This window comes from Paramisgurnus dabryanus, chromosome 24 (assembly GCF_030506205.2).
Source record: "Paramisgurnus dabryanus chromosome 24, PD_genome_1.1, whole genome shotgun sequence".
In the NCBI taxonomy this organism is placed as follows: Eukaryota; Metazoa; Chordata; class Actinopteri; order Cypriniformes; family Cobitidae; genus Paramisgurnus; species Paramisgurnus dabryanus.
The window spans coordinates 11,830,749-11,852,166 of NC_133360.1; the positions used below are offsets into that span (position 1 = coordinate 11,830,749).

General features: G+C 35.8%; 1 protein-coding gene across 2 annotated transcripts; it reads right to left on the minus strand.

Moving 5' to 3' along the window:
• Positions 1-35: 35 nt before the first annotated feature.
• osbpl1a (oxysterol binding protein-like 1A) lies at positions 36-21,183 on the minus strand. 2 transcript variants are annotated; one of them, XM_065245517.1, is made up of 29 exons: positions 20,882-21,183; positions 18,986-19,111; positions 18,769-18,854; positions 17,511-17,585; positions 16,223-16,334; positions 15,952-16,037; positions 15,712-15,856; positions 15,221-15,288; positions 14,259-14,303; positions 14,006-14,079; positions 13,314-13,377; positions 13,108-13,209; positions 12,749-12,871; positions 11,683-11,764; positions 11,485-11,591; positions 10,991-11,153; positions 10,232-10,430; positions 9,222-9,297; positions 6,348-6,482; positions 5,915-6,012; positions 5,656-5,838; positions 5,470-5,577; positions 5,153-5,242; positions 4,949-5,075; positions 4,747-4,857; positions 3,723-3,846; positions 3,543-3,633; positions 2,608-2,628; positions 36-1,257 (listed from the first exon to the last, which is right to left on the minus strand). In XM_065245517.1, the coding sequence occupies exons 2-29, from the start codon at positions 19,107-19,109 to the stop codon at positions 1,155-1,157; spliced, it is 2,922 nt and encodes a 973-aa protein (XP_065101589.1). In that variant the 5' UTR covers positions 19,110-19,111; positions 20,882-21,183; the 3' UTR covers positions 36-1,154. The 2 variants fall into 2 exon arrangements, with proteins under 2 accessions (XP_065101589.1, XP_065101598.1); XM_065245526.1 differs by lacking the exon at positions 2,608-2,628.
• Between the last annotated feature and the right edge of the window lie 235 nt (positions 21,184-21,418).

Sequence of the window (21,418 nt, forward strand, 5' to 3'; positions counted from 1 at the left end):
ACATAAAATGACATCAAATCAGATCAGACCATAAAATTTCACAATTTTATTTTTTTTATATGTGATATACACACACAACATTAATGCCTTGTATGTACAAAGTTATTCTGCTTATTTTTTTATAGTGCATCTTTAAAAAAATATGCACGCACAACAACACATCTGCACACACGAAAATAAATGCAAGACTATGATCCAAATGTAACTTTGTTTGCAGTTCACGCTGTTAAAATGTTCAACATTATCAGATTCGTTTGATATGATTTTGGTTCTGGTGTGAACACGAACACACTTCACTTTCCACTTAAAACACATGTTAAAATCAACTAAAACGGCAAATGCAATGTAAATACATAACTGGAATATGTTATAAAATAAATTAACAAGATATTAGTCAATATATTAGTTAGAACAAAGATAAAAATAAAATCTACATCTCCTGTCCTAATACTGTGCATACTTTGCATGTGCAGAATGTGAGCTTTTAATTTGTATTACAAATGGTCAAATCCAAACCTGTAACAGTCATTTTATAAACAATAATGTTATTTTTATGCCATACTCCACTCTCAACACAATGAGAATGTTACAAACTTAGAAATAAAAACTTGTCAAATTAAAATTGACCAGAAAAAGAATAGGGCCAATACTCGAGCCCTGTGGGACACCCTAAGGGGCCGTTCACATATCGCATCTTTTGCGTGCTCAAGTTCATTATTTCAAATGTATGCGCGCTCCTAATCGCAACGCACACGTTTTTACCAGGCGCGTCTGCACCGCATCGAGTTAAAAACATTTCAACTTTTCAGAATGCCGCAAGCGCACCGCAGGTCATGTTATGAGAACCTACCAGGCATTTTTAGGCCCGAGATGTGAACGGCCCCTAAAGGTGCATACTTTTAATAAGCTTATAGCATAATTTTCTCTTTGGGAAAATTGCACATAATAGCTTTTATGCCATACTTTAATATGTTATAAATCTGTGGATCCTAAAAGACTTTGTTATGCAGCATTTAAATATTTTCATGGCATAATTAAGAAAAATATAAGTGTAAAATGGAATAAGTCTCTATAAATATTAAAGTGAATTTGCAACTTGCTACTTTTCACCTGGCAAACCACCACATAGCTAAAACAATGCAGGGCTACTTGGGTCAGTATATGTCCGGTAATTGGGAATATTCACGATCCCAGTAGTTGTTGGAGAACAGCCAGTCCTGAGAGCCGTTGTGCGGATTTGGACCCTGATGAAACCACCTGTCGCAAACACAGAGAAAAGGTTTGATGTATTGTGACAAAACTAAAACAATTTCACTATCGTCAAAAAAACACGACTTTGATTTCGACACTGTTAAGTCTGTCTTAATTACAAGGCGATGGTTCTAGTTACGTCATGTTGCTCACCTGTGGTCGGTTTATTGTTTGTTAACACCAAATAAAGATATAATAATACTAACATTATTTTTATTCTAAACTCACGTTGTGGTTTCACATTTTCAATCCATGTGCGAGCTATTTGGAATGAAATATTTTTTTTAAGAAATATAAGTTTTTTATTTATTAGCTGAAAAAATTGCTCTTTATCATACAATCGTAACTTATACAGTAGTTTTTTTTTAAATAGTTTTTTATCATTGTTCTTTGTTAACATCCTTGGTGTGAACATGACTTTATTAAATTATAATGCAATATAATTTAATTTTATTTGTAGTTTTGCCACGTCACTCACTGGGGTAATCCCACAGAGATGCATTAAAATTTTTAGTTTGACCCCATTTCCCGTCTCTTTTATTTCGTTCAGTGGATTCGGCTACAACACTTGAACCGGGTGTAAAGTTTCACAACCTGCGCTTTGCAGTCGAAGGCCAGAGAGCTCTGTTTACATCGTCTTATTCCACATTAAAAATACATTGTCTAAGTGGACAATAAAACAATGCTGCTATTCACAAAGATTTCATTTATTTAGCAAATAATGCTTTATCATAGGGTTTAATCAGACTGTTGTCAGACCCTCATGTTGTTACAAACCCGTATAAACTTCTTTGTTCTGATGAAAACAAAGTTTTTTTAATGAAGCAGGAAACGGAAGCACCGTTGACTTCCATAGTAGGAAAAAATGCTACTATGGAAGTCAACTGTGCTTAAAAAATGGTTCGGTTATTAACATTGCTCAAAATATCTTCCTTTGTGTTCAGCAGAATAAAGAACTTGATACAGGTTTGAAACAACATGAGGATGAATAAATGATGACAAAATTTCAATTTTTGGATAAACTATCCTTTTAAATATGGCGAAACGCATAGAGAGAAGCTACGGTAGCGCCAAAGGACAAACATGTCATCATCTGAGACAACGTAGGGACAAAACGCTCCCCATAAAGATATTGGGGGCTATTGTAGAAAAATGGCGGCGACTTCCATGTAAGGGGACCTTTAATTACTCATTAAGAGAAAACGCTTCACTGCCAATGACGAGTTTTTCCAACAACCTGTTTTTTTCTCTATTATCCACCAGATGGCGCTCTTACCCAACTTATAAAACCCCAAAGCAACCCCTCAGGTGAAAATGTAAAAGCAGTTACATAAAGCAAAAAAGCGAGAATCAAACCTGGGGCCAGAAGCGACGTTTCTGCTCACCGAACCAGTCACAGGACAGACGGTGGTGCCAAAAGAAATGTTGGGTAAAACGGAGTTAAATGCAGAGTATATTGTGCAGTGAAGCAGAATTAGCATGCAGTCAAAGGAGTGTTTGAGTTTAAACCAAACAGTCTAAAGGGGACATTTCACAAGACTTTTTTAAGATGTCAAACAAATCTTTGTAGTCCCCAGAGTACGTATGTGAAGTTTTAGCTCAAAATCTCATATAAATAATTTATTATAGCATGTTAAAATTGCCACTTTGTAGGTGTGAGCAAAAATTTGCTGTTTTGAGTGTCCTTTAAAATGCAAATGAGCTGAACTAAATGGCAGTGTTGTGGTTGGAAAGTGCAGATTAAGGGGCGGTATTATCCCCTACTGACATCACAGGGGGAGCCAAATTTCAATGGACAATTTTTTCACATGCTTGCAGAAAATGGTTTACCAAAACTAAGTTACTGGGTTGATCTTTTACACATTTTCTAGGTTGACACAAGCACTGAGGACCCAATTATAGCACTTAAACATGAAAAAAGTCTGATTTTTATGATATGTCCCCTTTAAAAACCCAGCTAAAGTCAATATTTTTTACACAAAATCCTCCTACATCATGTAAAAAACATTGTATGAAAATATAACCTTGATATCTTTATTAGTGACTGAGTAAGATCATGTCAAAGATTGAAATCAATGAGAGAAATCAAACTTTGATGCTCCAAACCTCATAATTTGATTATGAGACCTTAGCATGGATTTCACAGACAGGGTCACATATAAAAACTCATCCATTAGTGTGTTTGATATACGTTATCACAGCAGTTAGTCACAAGCAATATACCAAGGTTACCGTAGTTAATGCTTAGTAAGAATGTGTACAAAGATACAAAACGGTCTCTTTCTGCATACCTTGACTTCCACTCTTCATCTGACTTTGAGCGACTCTTACGAGCGGCTCTCTGCTTCTCCTCCAGCCTCTTTTTCTCCTCGCTGGCCAAGTCTAACATTGCAAAAAAAAAAAAGAAATTTAGGAGCTTCTTCTACATATCTGTAATACCGCAAATCAATAATAAAATCACATTCGCATACCAATGTCTCCGTTTTCCATTGCTCTTATGTCAGGTCTCAATCTGCTGTCTGTTTTAGGAATCACGTCTTCTATTTCTTTGTCCAGCTCGTTGAGTTGCATTGCGAATGTAGTGAAGATGTACATCTTTTACATATGCAAAAAATAAATAAAAACTATGAGACTTTCGCTGGACCTTAAGTCACTTGGGATACAAATGCATGAATGTAAATACTGTGGCACTGGTATGGAATAAAAAAATGCTGTTTTTAAAGGGACACTCCACTTTTTGATTTAAATATGCTCATTTTCCAGCTCCCCTAGAGTTGGAATCCATTCAGCTGATCTCCGGGTCTGGCGCTAGCACTTTTAGCATAGCTTAGCATAATCCATTGAATCTGATTAGACCATTAGCATTGTGCTAAAAAATGACCAAAGAGAGAGAGATATTTTTCCTGTTTAAAACTTTAAGACTCTTCTGTAGTTACATCGTGTACTAAGACCGACGGAAAATTTAAAGTTGCGATTTTCTAGGCCGAAATGTCTAGGAACTATACTCTCATTCTGACGTAATAATCAAGGACTTTGCTGCTGTAACATGGCTGCAGGGGGGCAATGATATTACACAGTTCCCAAAAATAGTCCCCTGCTATTGAAAGTAACCAAGGAGACTATTTTCGGGCACTGTAAAACTCTTTGGTCATTTTTGAGCGCGATGCTAATGGTCTAATCAGATTCAATTGATTATGCTAAGCTATGCTAAAAGTGGTAGCGTCAGACCCGGAGATCGACTGAATGGATTCCAAAATGTTAAAAATCAAATCTTTAACTCTAGGGGAGCTGAAAAATGATCATATTTTCATTATGGAGAAAAAACCTGGAATGTTTTCCTTAAAAAACACAATTTCTTCTCGACTAAACAAAGAAAGACATAAACATCTTGGATGACGTGGAGTGAATAAACTATCAAATTTTTTTTTTAAAGTGGAATATTCCTTTAAGCCAACATTGCTGTGATTAATTTGTTTCTAGCTCTCTAAAACTAACCTGGGTGGAGTTGGCTGGTCGTGGTGCTATTCTCCACAGTAAATGACTGCCTGGTATCACCTCCAATGAATCTCCACCCGGTTGAGGCGTTTCTTCAGCATCACCCGATGTCTACCAGACCCCAAATATAAATTTGCAACTAAAAGCTTAAAAACACACAAAAAATTACTTCTTCCTGCAGACCGAAAGATGTGCAAAATACCTGCTTGCTGCTTTTTTTATCCTCTGCCGTTTTTTTAGCGTTCTTCCTGTGAGCTTCGAACGCAGCCGGGTCGACTATGTACATGCACTCGGTCCATTTCCCGTAAAGGACGCAAACTTTCTTCTTGCTGCGGGGAACGTACACATTGACAGTTTACGCCGGTGATGTTGTATCTTTTGCTGAAAGACTTTTTAAACTACTCACCTCTTGTCCAAGATGTAACCTTCAACCTTGTGCAATTCCTTCCCAAAAAGTCCACAGGGTTTGAAATTTAAGCAGCATTTTTCACCGGTCCTGTTAGAAAACATCAGCAAATACTCTTAAATTACTGCCTATTCAAAGTCCTTCTTCACAAATAGTATTTTTAGAGTCACTGGTTATGCCCGCACTTTGAAAAGACGATGACATTTAAACACATACAAATGTGAACTGTGTCTATGTGGTACCCATGCAGGATTTGTGTGGTCAATAGGAAACCCGATGAGGTTATCTCCACCAAAACTCTACATTCTCATCGGTACCTGTGGTTAATGACCTCCACATTTCCATACTGTTCGATCCACAGCTGTCCCACGATGATGTTGTGGACACAACACGTGGGGTTCGTCCATGTGTACGCCTCGTTATGCCTGCAATTTACCGAATTTACATTTAGCAAAACACTAAATCAATATTAGCAAAATTCCACCAATCAGATGCCTGCTCACTTTGGAAGTTCTAGAGTGATGATGCCCTTTGGCTCCGCCTCCACGCTCTTACCCCAGAACTTCAGTTTGGGGTAGATCGAACCGTGGAAAACGAAATCCTTCTGCAAACCCTCGGCGTGGAAGGCACTGACAGGCGGATGGTGACTCACTTGTTCTGATATTAACCGAAAATCGAGATCATCCCTGGAGAAAACGCCATTGAGATGAACTTAAGAATATATTTTCATGTATTTTTATGACAGAGAGGAAAATGTCTCACCTTACTAGCTCGTATGTTTCTCCTAGCAGTGGGTTGAAGGGTTTTCCCGTCCTGTCCCACTGAGACGCCACGGCTGAGACGGCAAACGCTGCCACACTCTGGAGAAAAGCACAGATGGATCTAAACACATTGATTTAGTTTGACAATGTACATTTGATGATGTAAACACTATTTAAATGTGTAAGCTAGAAACGCTATTATGTAGACAGCTACATAGACTTTGAAATACCTATACAAAATAGACATAATAGTATAAATATATATCATCTGTGTGGGATATGTAGCTCTTCTATCAGGTTAATTGGCTACTGAAACCCCATATATTATGGTATTGTAATAATATAAGCCATATCACACAATAATTTTGTATATATATATATATATGTATATATGCTACAGTAATAAATATTATAACAGTGAGAATTAAATGTACCTTCATTCTCTCAATAGAATCATTTGATTCATTAGCCTGGTGAATGAGATACGTGTGCTCCATATATTCAGTAAGCCTCTGCAAGAAACTCAGCGGCTCATTAAAAATGACGGGCATGGTGATCTTAGACAGCTCCTAAAAGAGAGAGAGAGATAAAGTTTATCAGTTACACACCATCAGAAATAATCTACAGCTCTGATCTTGTGCAGTGTTTTTTACCTCTCATGTGCTACTTCAAATGTTTATATTTCAAAGTCTACTTTATATTGTAAATATCCTCTGATTCTATTTTATTTTATTTGCAGTAGTACTTCATCCATCACCCAGCACCTTAGCTTAATTGCACCTTAATGTTTGTTACGATTGTGTTATTGTATGTTTCTTGTTTTATGTATAATGCTTTGGCAATATTGTAAGTGACACAATCATGCCGATAAAGTTCTTTCAATTGAATTGAATTGAAATTGATGAAGAGAGTGAGAATGACAGAGTGAATGTGAGATAAAGAGAGTGACAATTAATATGTATGAGGGACATAGAATGAGTGACAGTGATTGAGAAAGAGTTAGAGACAGAGCGAGTGACATAGTGAGTGAGAAAGAGTGGAGAAAGAGCAAGTGACATAGTGAGTAAGAAAGAGTTAGAGACAGAGCGAGTGACATATTGAGGGAGAGAGAAAGTGAGAGACAGAGTGGGTGACATAGTGAGTAAGATAGTGAGAAAGAGTGAGAGATGGAGCAAGTGACATTGTGAGTGAGTGAGTAAGTGAGAAAGAGTGAGAGATAGAGCAAGTGACATAGTGAGTGAGAAAGAGAGAGATAGATAGAGCGAGTGACATAGTGAGTAACATAGTGAGAAAGAGTGAGAGATAGAGCAAGGGACATAGTGAGTGAGAGAAAGAGTGAGGGACAAGGTGAGTGAGAAAGAGTGAGAAATAGAGCAAGTGACACAGTAAATGAGAGAGTGAGAGATAGAGTGGGTGACATAGTGAGTGAGAAAGAGTGAGAGATAGAGCAAGTGAAATAGTGAGTGGGAAAGTGTGAGAAATAGAGCAAGTGACACAGTAAATGAGAGAGTGAGAGATAGAGTGAGTAACATAGTGAGTGAGAAAGAGTGAGAGAGCGAGTGACATAGTGAGTAAGATAGTGAGAAAGAGTGAGATATAGAGCAAGGGACATAGTGAGTGAGAAAGAGAGAGATAGAGTGAGTAACACAGTGAGTGAGAAAGAGAGAGATAGAGCGAGTGACATAGTGAGTAAGATAGTGAGAAAGGGTGAGAGATAGAGCAAGTGACATTGTGAGTGAGAGAAAAAGTGAGTAACATAGAGTGAGAAAGAGTGAGAGATAGACCAAGTGAAATGGTGAGTGGGAAAGTGTGAGAAATAGAGCAAGTAACAAAGTAAATGAGAGAGTGAGAGATAGAGAGAGTAACATAGAGTGAGAAAGAGTGAGAGATAGAGCAAGTGAAATAGTGAGTGAGAAAGAGTGAGAGATAGAGCAAGTGACACAGTGAGTGAAAAAGTGAGAGACAGAGTGGGTGGCATAGTGAGTAAGATAGTGAGAGATAGAGCAAGGGACGCAGTGAGTGAGAGAAAGAGTGAGAGACAAGGTGAGTGAGAAAGAGTGAGAAATAGAGCAAGTGACACAGTAAATGAGAGAGTGAGAGATAGAGTGAGTAACATAGAGAGTGAGAAAGAGAGAGATAGAGCGAGTGACATAGTGAGTAAGATAGTGAGAAAGAGTGAGAGATAGAGCAAGTGACATAGTGAGTGAGAAAGAATGAGAGATAGAGTGGGTGACATAGTGAGTGGGAAAGTGTGAGAAATAGAGCAAGTGACACAGTAAATGAGAGAGTGAGAGATAGAGTGAGTACCATAGTGAGTGAGAAAGAGAGAGATAGAGCGAGTGACATAGTGAGTGAGAAAGAATGAGAGATAGAGTGGGTGACATAGTGCGTGGGAAAGTGTGAGAAATAGAGCAAGTGACACAGTAAATGAGAGAGTGAGAGATAGAGTGGGTGACATAGTGAGTGAGAAAGAGTGAGAGATAGAGCAAGTGAAATAGTGAGTGGGAAAGTGTGAGAAATAGAGCAAGTGACACAGTAAATGAGAGAGTGAGAGATAGAGTGAGTAACATAGTGAGTGAGAAAGAGTGAGATAGAGTGAGTGACATAGTGAGTAAGATAGTGAGAAAGAGTGAGAGATAGAGCAAGGGACATAGTGAGTGAGAAAGAGAGAGATAGAGTGAGTAACATAGTGAGTGAGAAAGAGAGAGATAGAGCGAGTGACATAGTGAGTAAGATAGTGAGAAAGAGTGAGAGATAGAGCAAGTGAAATAGTGAGTGGGAAAGTATGAGAAATAGAGCAAGTGACACAGTGAGTGAGAGAAGAGTGAGTGAGCTTCATAGTGAGTCAGAGAAAGAGAAAGAGTGAGAGAAACAATAAGTGAGACCATGAAAGTGGAGACCGTGAGTGAGAGTTAGTAAAAGACAGTAAGTGAGAAAGTAAAAGAGAGGGAGACAGTGACAGAATGAAAAAATGTATTGAATTGTGTGAAAATAAAAGTGAGTAAGTGAGAGTAAATGACAAAGTGAGTAAAAGAGTGAGAAAGAGAGAGAGAGGTCAATAATCACTACTCATCCAACATAAACTAATGATGGCTGTATTTTAAAAAGGCCTGTGTGAGCCATGAGCTTACACAAACAGCTTTGATTTACAGACATTCTATTTATTTGATAAAAAAGTGACTGCAAATCAACTTCCTGTTTTGTTTCATGCACCAACATTTACCAGCTACAAATAATGACCCACTTCATAACCTCAGGTTTAAGTTATATACAAGCGAAGTTTAACAAAGTAAAAAAAAGTATCTCACCATCCCAATGCACTTCCTCAGTATGCTCCAGATACTGAAGTCATTTCTGGAAAACATGGGTGCTGGCAAACTACTCCTGTGCATAAATAACAACAGAACATGCCATCAAATGAGCTGAACCATGTCGACATTTTAAATTACAAACAAGTTGGTCTGTTTACATTAATAAACCTTTTTAACAAAACAGAAATGTGTCTGTGCAGTTGTATCTATGTGTGTGACACACAGATGAAACACATCTAAACCGGTGTGATCAGTCAGGTAACAGAAGCTTAATATCTTATTTAGCAAAGCAGGGCCAAAGTCCGATCAATTTCAGACACTGAAACCTACACTTTTTTTTATCGCACATGCTAAACATAGTCATTGAGAAACGTGACGCAGGGTAACATGGTATTCTCCAAGCATGTTATATAGTAAGAGATGGAGAAACCAAATATTGTGATAAACTAAAAACAAAATCAATTGGTTGACTAGTTAAGATATTTTTTATTGTATGTATTTTTTGCATACAATTGTACAAAACAAAGTTTTCAAAGCATTCAATTTAAAAAAAATCTCTAGCATCAGATGCAAAGCCAGTCAACTGTCCATCAAGAGCCGTCAGTCAACGTGCCGAGCCTTAAAAGTTCAAATTACAACGTTAAACTCGACTATCTCATCAATCTTTTACGGTTTCATTATGTGCACCTCTTCTGGCCTCGACTCGCTAAATTATTTACCACAAACAAAACAAACACAAGATAAGAGAAGTTACAAATAGTAAATAACTAAAAACGCTATATTTGAATATTTGTTTTATACTTCATTTTTAAACGTTCATTTAACTGGATTTAAATAAGACTAAACTTAAGTGGCTAAACTTTGTAAACAAGACGTTCTAGTTCATTCTCTTACCCAACCTTAGCCTTAAAAATATTTAGCTATCATTCATAAAAAGCATTTAGTTTTTAATTTGACTATTAAGTATTTTTATTTTCTTAAATTTACAAATCACACAATTTCCCCACCTGTGTTTCCTCATTCCATTAACCCTTGACCCTTCATCATCATCATTTTCCTTCTCAATACCACCACCACGGCGGTCTTCCCGGGACATCCTGCGGTCAAGACGACTTCGGAAGCTGCGGTGGAGCTTGCCGCCCTCCTCGTCTTCGTACGAGTTACCGGCCGTCTCAAATCCGCTCACCACAGGCTCCGAGTCTGAATCTGTGACAACCGAGAACAAACACACATGGTTGACATTGACAATGTGTAGCCGACGGCAACAGGTTCCTAGAGGAAACCCGAGCCAGGGATCAGGTGGCGTTTAATGGAGGCAGGTAGTCGGAAGTGACTGGACACATGAATAAGGTGTCTTGCTCTTATAAAACACTTCTGAAGATAAACAAGCAATTTAAGATCTTATATAAGTAACTGTTAATGCAGCATGGATGGGCTCTTCTTTTTTTTATGTGAAGACAGAGCATAAAATCATGATATAATCCTCCTATTAATGCATATTTAACGTAAAGCTGCAAATCATATCTTTTGGTCTCCTTATTTTACCCTGATTCACATCGATAAGCTTATAATAATGATTTATAATTTGAGCCTTCGGGGCATTATTTTGCATTAAATGTCAGTCTGATGTTATTTGACATCAATAGACAAAGGCCCTGTCCCAAATGGCACCCTAAAGTGCTCAGGAAAAGTCTGCATCGACCGAAATTTTCTTTATTTATTCTTCATGCCATTCTCTTTACTCTCAAGCATTAGCTATGACTGACCAGACAGAGCATCGTAAAACTCGTCTTCGCTGAGAGCGTTGCGTGGAGATGATGCTTTGACCAGCGACTGCTCCAACTCGTGATGTTCTGTGGCCAGGGTCTGCAAAGCCTCCGACAGGATTTCATTCTTCTCCACCTCATGCTCCAGTTTCAAACTGCGTGCCTGGAGAGAAGTTTACCGAGGTTTTATCCAAAGCCATGCATTCCCTGGGATTCGAACCTGTGACCTTGCCGTTGCAAGTGCTTTTTAATACAGGTGCTCTAATGATCAATGCCTGAATATAATCTGACAAAAGCAGATATTAATGCCCTTACCCGAATCTCGTGGCTTAATCGGTAAAGCATTGCATTAGCAGCACAGAAGGTCATGGGTTCGATCCCCAAGGGGGATCATTTGTAATGCACTTAAAAATAATTTTAGCAGGCAATTTGAATAATGTCCTCAAATATGGTTTAAAGCAATGATTGTCCTTGCAGTGAAATGTCTCACATACCCCTTCCTGTTTGGAAAAAAGCCCCATACACTGTTGCAATGAGGAGCAGGTTTCATTGGAGGCTTCACAGACCTCTTTTAGCTTCTGAACAATCGCAGAAGGAAACCCTGGGAGAAAACAAAAATACGTAGCTTTGAAACTCAAGGCGTATGGGGTTTAGCCAATCAGATGGGACAATTAAAGTTCGAAGGGTCTCACGTTCGGCAAGTCCGTCCTCTTTCACCATGGACAGGAGAGTCAACATCTCCGTCTCCAACTTTTGATGACTGGACTCGGCCCGCTGCGTGACAAAGAGGGGAAAAAAAGAGACGGAGAAAGTTTAAATGAGTAAAGGTTAGTCAACGATACCACTTCCTGTGGTTACAAAGAAAAAGGAAGTCCTTTTCCTTATACTGCAGAAATAAACACAAGCAACTTTATAAAACAGCAAGTTGTACACACTGCAAAAAATGACTTTCTTACTTAGTATTTTTTGTCTTGTTTTCAGTAAAAAATATCAAAAAATTCTTAAATTAAGATGTGTTTTCTTGATAAACAAAACCACCCAAGAAAATAAGTCTAGTTTTTAGACCCAAAATATCAAATTTAAGTGATTTTGTGCATAAAACAAGCAAAAAAATCTGCCAATGGGGTAAGCACATTTTTCTTGAATTTAGTGTTTAATAAAAATGTTCAATATTTTTCTGCTTACCCCATTGGCAGATTTTTTTGCTTGTTTTATGCACAAATTCACTTAAATTCACTTATTTTCTTGGGTCGTTCTGCTCATCCAGAAAAAGCTTCTAGATTTAATAATTTTTTGATATTTTTACTGAAAACAAGACAAAAATACTAAGATTTTTTTCTTAAAAATCATTTTTAGCTGTGTATTTCAAGAAAATGTTTCTTATTACATTGGCAGATTTTTTTTGCTTGTTTTAAACACTATTTTACTTAAAGTTTATATTTTTTTTTCTTAAAGCAAGACTTATTTTCTGTCATTTTGCGCATCAAGAAAATACATCTTAATTTAAGAATTTTAAGATATTTTGACTGAAAACAAGACAAAAATACTAAGTAAGAAAGTCATTTTTTGCACTGCAGGCAGGAAACCTCATCTAAGCCTCATATTTGAACTGATAGATAGTGTTGTCACATGACGATGCTTTCAGATAGAGAGTTGCTTAACATCATACACAAGGAAGAAAGAGCCATCACATGCATTTAGACAGCTGATGTGATCATGAAGATACAGATACACCACCAAAACAGGAAGACCTTTCACCTGCAACGATTCGGACAGTTCGCCCAAAGGCATGCCGCGATCCTCTTCTTCCTCGCTGTCCGAGTCTTGCGAGCAGTAATGTGTGCTAAATGCTGAATGTTTCTCTATGGCCTCCAACCATTTCTTATAAAACATAACACACAAAATGTTATAGTTATATATTACTAAATGGGTCACATAGAAACATGTGTTGTTAACAGGGCTTGACATTGACTTTTTTGCACACCAGCCACAGTGCCTAGTGGTTTTCTAAAGTTACTAGCCAGTCAACATTTACATTTTAACATTTTAGATTATATAAAAGCTGAGATATACCCCCATTTGGGTGTTAATTTGTCTGGTGTGCAAAGGAATCTCACCTTTCTGGTGACTTCAGGGTCATTCTTGGGTGATACTTTAAAATGGTGAATGCTGTCGTCAAAGCATTTGACTGTGAAATAGCAGTTATCTGTCGCGTTGATCTGAAAAATGAAAAAGGAGTTTGGCAGGTCATGTTAGAAATTCCTACCGTGACACATGACCCAGCATCTTATTCGTTTGTGATAAATCATCACATGAATCTCACCATGCACTGAGCCTGCGTTAAAGGTTTGCAACCTTGCCTTCGTGTATTTGAATCAGCATCTGACCTTGGGTAACAAGAAGACAAGACGAATAATTACAACTGAGATGTATACCTCACTTCAAGAAACATCTCACTATCTTTATATTTTCCTTTATTTAAAGGTGCCAAAGAATGCTTTGAAATAATGTTAAATTGTTTTTTGATATTTACATAGAAGGTATGTAACTTTATTAACAATTGATTTGTCCTTTGAATGAAATGGTCTATTTTGCCCTATTTGGAAGGGACATCAATAATAATGTTGAGCTCTGCTTTGATTGGCTCTGCGGCTCATGCCCGTAGCTCACATTAGTAAAGATGTTGAGGCATAGATTTCGACTGTTATGTTGAGATTGGCCTGGTCTTTTGCATGCACTAGTTTACATAAGGATGAGGAAACAAAGATAGAGTTTTTATTCTATGGCACCTATAATATAAAATCTTAAGCTTTTTAACTTTTATATATATTAGTTCTTGTGTACAGCACTTTGGTCGGACTCTGCTTTTGTAAATGTGCTTTACAAATATAGATTGTATTGTATTGTATAAGATGGTTCTGGTTGTGTGTTTTTTGTTAGCCCTTGTCAAAAAAAAGCCAAGCACCAAGTCTTTATTTTATACACAAAATTAACATTTTAAAGATGGATGCTCACTGTTTAGGGTACCATGATAAGACCCCATCTTGAAGAACCACCCAATGTGAGCGCCATCCAAAAAACCTCGAACTCTGAATTAGGATAAAGAAGATATGATAAATAGATAAAATAGATTTTAATTAAATAGTGCCACCCTGGCCCTTATGTAGCCTCGCCACTGATATACACACTATTTAATACCATACTACTATATAATACAACGTTAATTACTAAAGATGGTTGGGATAGTTTTGATAAACATCAAACTTACCTTGTAAAGAGTTCCCTCAAATGTTTCGACACGTCGTGTAATGCCCTGTAAAACCAGTGGAAATTGTAGACAAATTTACAGAAAAATGTAAAAAATTCACATTAATGAAGTGTTGATCTGTTTACGAGCAAGGGATTCATGAGTCAAAAATCATTAAGGATAGGGAACAATGCATTGCATCAGGGCTGAAATGGTACACTGCAAAAAATAATTTTCAAGAAAAAAATCTTAGTATTTTTGTCTTGTTTTCAGTAAAAATATCTAAAAGTTCTTAAAATATCAAATTTAAGTGATTTTGTGAATAAAACAAGCAAAAAAATCTGCTAATGGGTTAAGCAAAAAAATCTTACAATTTTTTCTTGAATTTAGTGTTGAAGAAAACATTTTCAAGATTTTTTTGCTTACCCAATGGCAGATTTTTTGCTTGTTTTATGCACAAAATCACTTAAATTTGATATCTTTTGTTTAAAAAAAAAAACTTTATATTTTTTCTTGGGTCGTTTTCCTCATCAAGAAAATTAGATATTTTACTGAAAACAAGACAAAAATACTAAGAATTTTTTTTTTGAAAATCCTTTTTTGCAGTGTATTTGATTTATTTGCACTGCAATAAATGACTTTCTTAGTATTTTTGTCTGGTTTTCAGTATAAATATTATTATAGTATTTTCTTGATGAGCAAAATTACCTAGCAAACTCTAAGTCTAGTTTTAAGACAAAAAATATAACATTTTACACAAATGTATGGTTAAAACAAGCAAAAAAAAATTGCCAATGGAATAAGAACATTTTCTTGAATCACATTTTACATTGGCAGATTTCATTCATTTTGCTCATCAAGAAAATACATCTTGATTTAAGATTTTTTTAATATTTTTACTGAAAACAAGACAAAAATACTAATTAAGAAAGGCAATTTTTGCAGTGTGTGACAGTATGTTTGCATTATAATAACAAACCTACTTTCATAATGTTGCTTGTAATGATCTGCTTCAACTCTGCATCACTAGCCAAGTCAAACACAGTCTGATCTGAAAACAAGAGTTTCAAATACAATTGTCAACATCGCGTATTAGTCATTACGGGGCGGTTTCCCAGACAGGGTTTAGAATAATCCGGGACTACGCCTTATTATTTAAGTAGTCCTTACAAACAAATCTTACAAAACACAATACTGGTGTGCATATTTAGACAAAACAATGGCACAGATGTATGTTAAGAAATGTCAGTGCAAGGTGTTTTTAAATTAAGACGGATCAAACATGCATTTTAGTCTGGGACTAGGATAATAAATATATGATATTATATAAATAAAATCTTATCAGGAAAAAGTATTTTACATATGACTGGAAGAACAAAAATAAGAGCAGTACGTTAATAGATCTAAACCTATAAAACGAATACTGAAAGCAAAATAAACAACAAAATGGTTCAATTCGACCAATGCCGATTACCGTTATTGTTTTTGATATACGGGTCGGCCCGGAGCTGCAGAAGTTTAATGGCGCACTCTTTCTGTCCCCTGTAAGCAGCGCAGTGCAGCGGTGTGTTGCCTAGCAGATCTCTGCAGTTTATATTGGGGGGTTTCTTCATGTTTAACTGGAATCACAGGAATATTTATAGTCAATATGACAGATATACGGGGTTAATGATGAAGACTTTTAAGGTTGTTAAGTTGTTCATGACATGGTTACCAGTCTGGTGAGGGTAGTTACGGTTCCTTCCCGAGCGGCGTCTAACAACTGCTCCTCTAGAATCCTCTCCTCGGTTCTTCCCGCAGCTAGTAAGTAACAAGTGAACAGTTATCAGATGATTTTAACTGATAAAAGCTGTAAATATACAGGGATTTACCATTTAAAGATGTTATTGTTATGTTTTTTACATTCATGATTTGTTTTTTTGTGTTTAAGGGATGTTTATCAATGGTAATATTTTGTCTTTTAATTAATTTTGACGTTTACTTACCCTCTAACATGCTTCTGATCTCAGCGCTCTGGGTGACGTCTTTAGGAATCTCTGCATTGCCATTGATGACAGAAGCACAGGCGTCGTGCCGAAGAAGCAGCATTACAACCTCCTAAACAACACAGAAAACATCAGCAGCAGTATTCAATTACTTTTCAGCATTTATTAATGATTCATTCCCATTTTAGGGAGCATTTGTGAGTGACCCTGTCTGTGAAATCCAAGTTAAAATCTCAAAATATACATTTGAGATGATGGAACAAAGTTTGACTTGATTTTACATCGATTTCAATCTTTATAGGCGGAGTGCACAATGTTTGAAAGCCAATGTTGATATTTAAAATCATCTAAAAAAACACACCCCTACCCCAATAGAATCTGGACCTTCTTTTGATAGGCCCGACTCCCTTTTCCAAAGCGTTTTTCAAACATTGTGCACTCCGGCTTTAATATGACCTTACCCAGTCAATATTAACTCTTTCCCCGCCATTGACGAGTTATCTCGTCAATTAAGAGAAAGCATTTGCATAAAAAAAGTGTTCCTAAAGTGAATTTTTATGTTAATCTGCATTTTTACTAATTTTAAACTCTGTGTGTGTTTTGATAATCGTTCTGAATCCGATCTCCAACAAAATTCCTTCAAAAAATTCAATTATTTCAGCTTTTTGCTAAATATATATATATATATATATATATATATATATATATATATATATATATATATATATATATATATATATATATATATATATATATATATATATATATATATATATATATATATATATATATTTAAAGAAAAATGCCAATATTTATACCGAGCCCCCCCCCCCCCTACCTAGAATAAAATAGATTTTTTTTAAAGGTTTAGTTTCCTCTGAAACTTTCGCTTCACATGCGCATGCGATAGTTTTACGTGCGCATGCGATAGTTTAAACTTTATTTAATTTTTTCTCCATGTCCCCGTATATAAGAGTTTAGAAGCAGAGAAAAAAATATAGATAGGATAAAACTTTTTTTTCCCTTTTTGGATCTTGTTTGTTTGTTTGAAAGCAGTGGGTCTGTTCTTTCATTTGATATATTTGTATGTTTATATATTTTTAAAAGAAACTTTTGAAAAAAAAAATCACAAAAATGCTGGTGGGCAAATTTAAAAAAAATGGCTGGCAGGAATGAGTTAAAGATATCAAGGATATATTTTCACAGAATGTTCTTTACATTACGTAGGAAATTTTGTATTCAATATATTATGTATGTTGTGCAAAAAGAAACTTAATAAAGGTAATACCTTTCTCCCAGTAAATGCCGCTTTGTGAAGAGGGGTGTCTCCAACGTTATTTGGCAAATTTGCATCGGCTCCAGCCTATTGGAAGCATAAAGAGGCAAATATTGAATCATTTGCAACCCACACTTGGTGTAAAAGAAGAACGATCCTCATAAAACACACAAATGGGAAAATTAACATAGTGCACTGCAAAAAAAGACTTTTTAAAATTATTTTTACCTAAAAAAAAAGACAAAAATACTATCTAAAAATACCTTAATTAAGATGCTTTTTCTTGATATGCAAAACGGCCTTAGAAAATAAGTCTAGTTTTTAGACCAAAAATATCAAATTTAAGTGATTTTGTGCATAAAACAAGCAAAAAAATCTGCCAATGGGGTAAGCAAAAAATCTTGAAAATTTTTCTTAAACACTAAATTAAAAAAAAATAGCTTAGCCCATTGGCAGATTTATTTGCTTGTTTTATGCACAAAATCACTTAAATTTGACATTTTTGGTCTAAAAACTAGACTTATTTTCTTGGGTCGCTTTGCTCATCAAGAAAATACATCTTAATTTAAAGGGGACAGAGAATGAAAAACCATTTTTACCTTGTCTTTGTTGAATAATGGTAGTCTACCTGCATTCACAAACATACAAAAAGTGCTAGACATGCTAAACATCTCAGTCTCATAGAAATTCCTCTTTTAGAAATGTCAGCCAGAAAACGACCCAATCTGAAAAACTGATGCTTATGACATCACAGGCATCTAACTGCCCCTCCACTTTAAAATAATTGGCTAAATTTTTTGAGTGGCAGCAAAGTCAGCCAATCAGTAATGAGATTGCAAGTTTAGCCAGTAGGGGGAGCCAAATAGGTGCAAAACCACTTGTTTAAAATCCCCCACCCTTATAGAGCTATCTCAGAGAGGTTTTTAGGAAGCTTCTAAGGCATTACAGACCCAAACAAAAAATGTTTTGTCTACATGTCACATCACAGAATAAGGATAAATACTCCGTTCAATCATTCTATGTCACTTTTAAGAATTTTTAGATATTTTTACAGAAAACAAGACAAAAATACTAAGAAATTGTTTTCTTGAAAATCATTTTTTTGCAGTGTGATGATAAAGAAACCCTTAGATTATCAGTACATACAATCATGCATTTAGCAGATGCTGTTATCCAAAGCTATGCAAAACTATGCATAGAAATTGAACCCACGATCTTGGCATTGCACGGGCAATGGTCTGTTAGCTGACCTTCGGGAACACGTCGTTACCTTCAATAACACCTCGACAACATCTTTGTGTCCAAAATAACAGGCGAGATGGAGAGGCGTCCAACCATGGTTAGATTTGCTCTTGCCTAAAACAATTTGAACACAAGAAATTACAGTTACATAAACTTTAAGCTTTATTATTTAGAGCACAGTGCAAAATAATATGCACATAATCAAGCAAAAATTTAAGAATATTAAGGCAAACTGCGTCTCCTACCTTTGCAATTGATGTCGATTTTGGTCTCTTCTTTTATTTTGGACATCAAAAGCCTTTGGATACCCTCTAAGTTCCCGTTCCTGGCATCCTTGAGGAAAAGCTCCTCTGGATCCAGCTCCTCCATGGCTTTGTGAACAAAGTAAAAAAACATTACAAGGTGAAATATTGAGACACATACAAAATATAGGTTTGATTGAATAAATCTGTGTAGTGCATGTACAGTCATCAATGTTTTTGCTCCATTTTTTCTTCAAAGTGAAAGCCATTTTAAATTAGCCTGGCTCCGCCCTCCTACGTGCTTTGCTTAATTTTCATTTCGCTTCAGTACTACGTCTGGGTCTGCTATGTAGAGTTTTGTTTTCTCCTGCAAAAATCTGCAGGTCCAATCAGCGAACAGAGGGGGGTGGCTAAGAACGATGACGTTGAGGTCGTGCGTAAGTTTGAGTTGTAGTTCAGTAAATGGAAGCGGAGAAAGACGTGAGAAAAGCTATTCGGTCCATTGTTGTTGATTTTCTAGGCAGATATGGCTAGGAACTATACTCTCATTCTGGTGTAATAATCAAGGTGTTTTTCTGCGGTACCATGTCTGCATGAGGCGCAATGATATTACCAATTTCATTTTTGGGTGAACTATCCCTTTAACAGCAGCATTTTAACACAGCAATCGCATTGAACTACATTAGCTGTACACCATCACATAAAGCCGTCTTTGTGTGAAATGTAGGTCAATACCCAGAAAAGAAGTTGAAGGATGCATCTGTAAGACCTAAACAGGTCCAGACCAGAAATTAATTAAAAAAGCAACGCAAAAAAATCTCTTAAAACATTCTGCTCTGACAAGTCGTAACAAATCTGGAAGTATCTTATGTTGTTCCAATGCTATTTTTAATTGCTGGCCGCATATCCTAAACGTCAATTCTATGATGCTATAACAAAACGCTATCTGTCAAACTGGTGTCATGTAAAGGTAAACATTTGAAACAGATCTGCAACATGCGTTCAAGACAACCTGATTAAATGTATACATCAAATTCTAAAAATAATAACTTTAAATGGAGAGAAAATGTAGATGTCAATCATTTCCTGAAAAGAACAAGTTATCCCACCCAAATCTGAAGGTGCAGTGTTTTATACACGCCTATAACAGTTGGGCACTGACGTAAAAAAAAATTGTTGATCCGTATTGGCGGATGTGAGAGACTTCTAAATGCTTATATCCTCAAAATGTGAATTTTGTCAGTGTTTTGTAGTACACTAATATATAGATATCCTTAAGGCTAAAATATTCACACTAAAGCCAAAAAAATATTCATTTCCTGGGGACTTATAAAGTACAAAGATTTTTCAGCAAAGATTATGTAAAAAACAATTTCACCATAATGTGTTTTTTTTAAAACCTTACAAGCAAACTAATACAAACTGTAACATCAGGATGGTTCAACTTGATAAACCTGATTGAATCTGATCGCTTAATATAACAATAATCTGGTAGGGATCTTTGCTGTAGAAATTCTCAGAGAAAAGCAACATTTCCCATTGTAAAATAAAAATCAATGTGTCTATACACTGTTTTAGTTGATTTAGGTCACAGTATTGATGATCTGAACCTCAGGGTGAGGATTTATCAATTCTCACCTTTCATGAGACTTTGAAATGAGCTGCAGTCACAGATAACAAGATATCTATTTGAGAATGATACAATACAGTATAGAAACTGAATAAATTACATTAGAATAAAATAGAATAATATAATAATTTTAATAAAACTAGTCAAAATATTTTATTAATATTCTATCCTTTTTATATTTTGAATTCTTCTAACCCAACCCTAACAGTTTAAATTCATTAGCATTCAGTGGCAAACTTCGTTTAAACTTTGTAAAAAAAAATACTTGCCGATTTCCCGTAATCACATGACATGAGGATCCAAGAAACACAGTGCCATTCCTTATCCGAAGTCCCTCAGTTTCAGTAAAGAAATTCCGTATTATAGATTTTTAAAAGCATGTGATGTTTTAACACTTCCTGTATATGCAACACGCACGTGAGTTTTTTCTAACAATGCAAAGTACGTTTATTATCCAAACATCTGTTGTGTAACCACACATAAATTCCACGAGTGCTCAGTGAAATCCACACAAATACAAACTAACATCATTCCGCAGTATGTAAATGACCAGCTGACCGACAACACGTATGATGACGACTTACTTCCGGTTTGGAAACAGTCACGTTCATAGATATGGTCACGTTAACAGCAAGTTTTTATAATTTTTTTATTATTGTAAATCCCTCATAACAGAATGTTTGTTCTTATTATTGTATAATACTATGTTCTCAAATGTCAATTTTTACTAACACAATGGTAATAAAAAATAGATAAAAAAACTAATTAAAAAGTAAAATAATTAAAAAAGTTCAATATAAAAAGAT

Coding starts and splice junctions, on each gene's coding strand:
- osbpl1a (XM_065245517.1), bottom strand. CDS start 19,109: ATGGAGGAGCTGGATCCAGAGGAGCTTTTCCTCAAGGATGCCAGGAAC. Junction 16,335..17,510: donor CGGCATTTACTGGGAGAAAG/GTATTACCTTTA, acceptor TGTGTTGTTTAG/GAGGTTGTAATGCTGCTTCT. Junction 12,872..13,107: donor ACCCTGAAGTCACCAGAAAG/GTGAGATTCCTT, acceptor ATGTTTTATAAG/AAATGGTTGGAGGCCATAGA.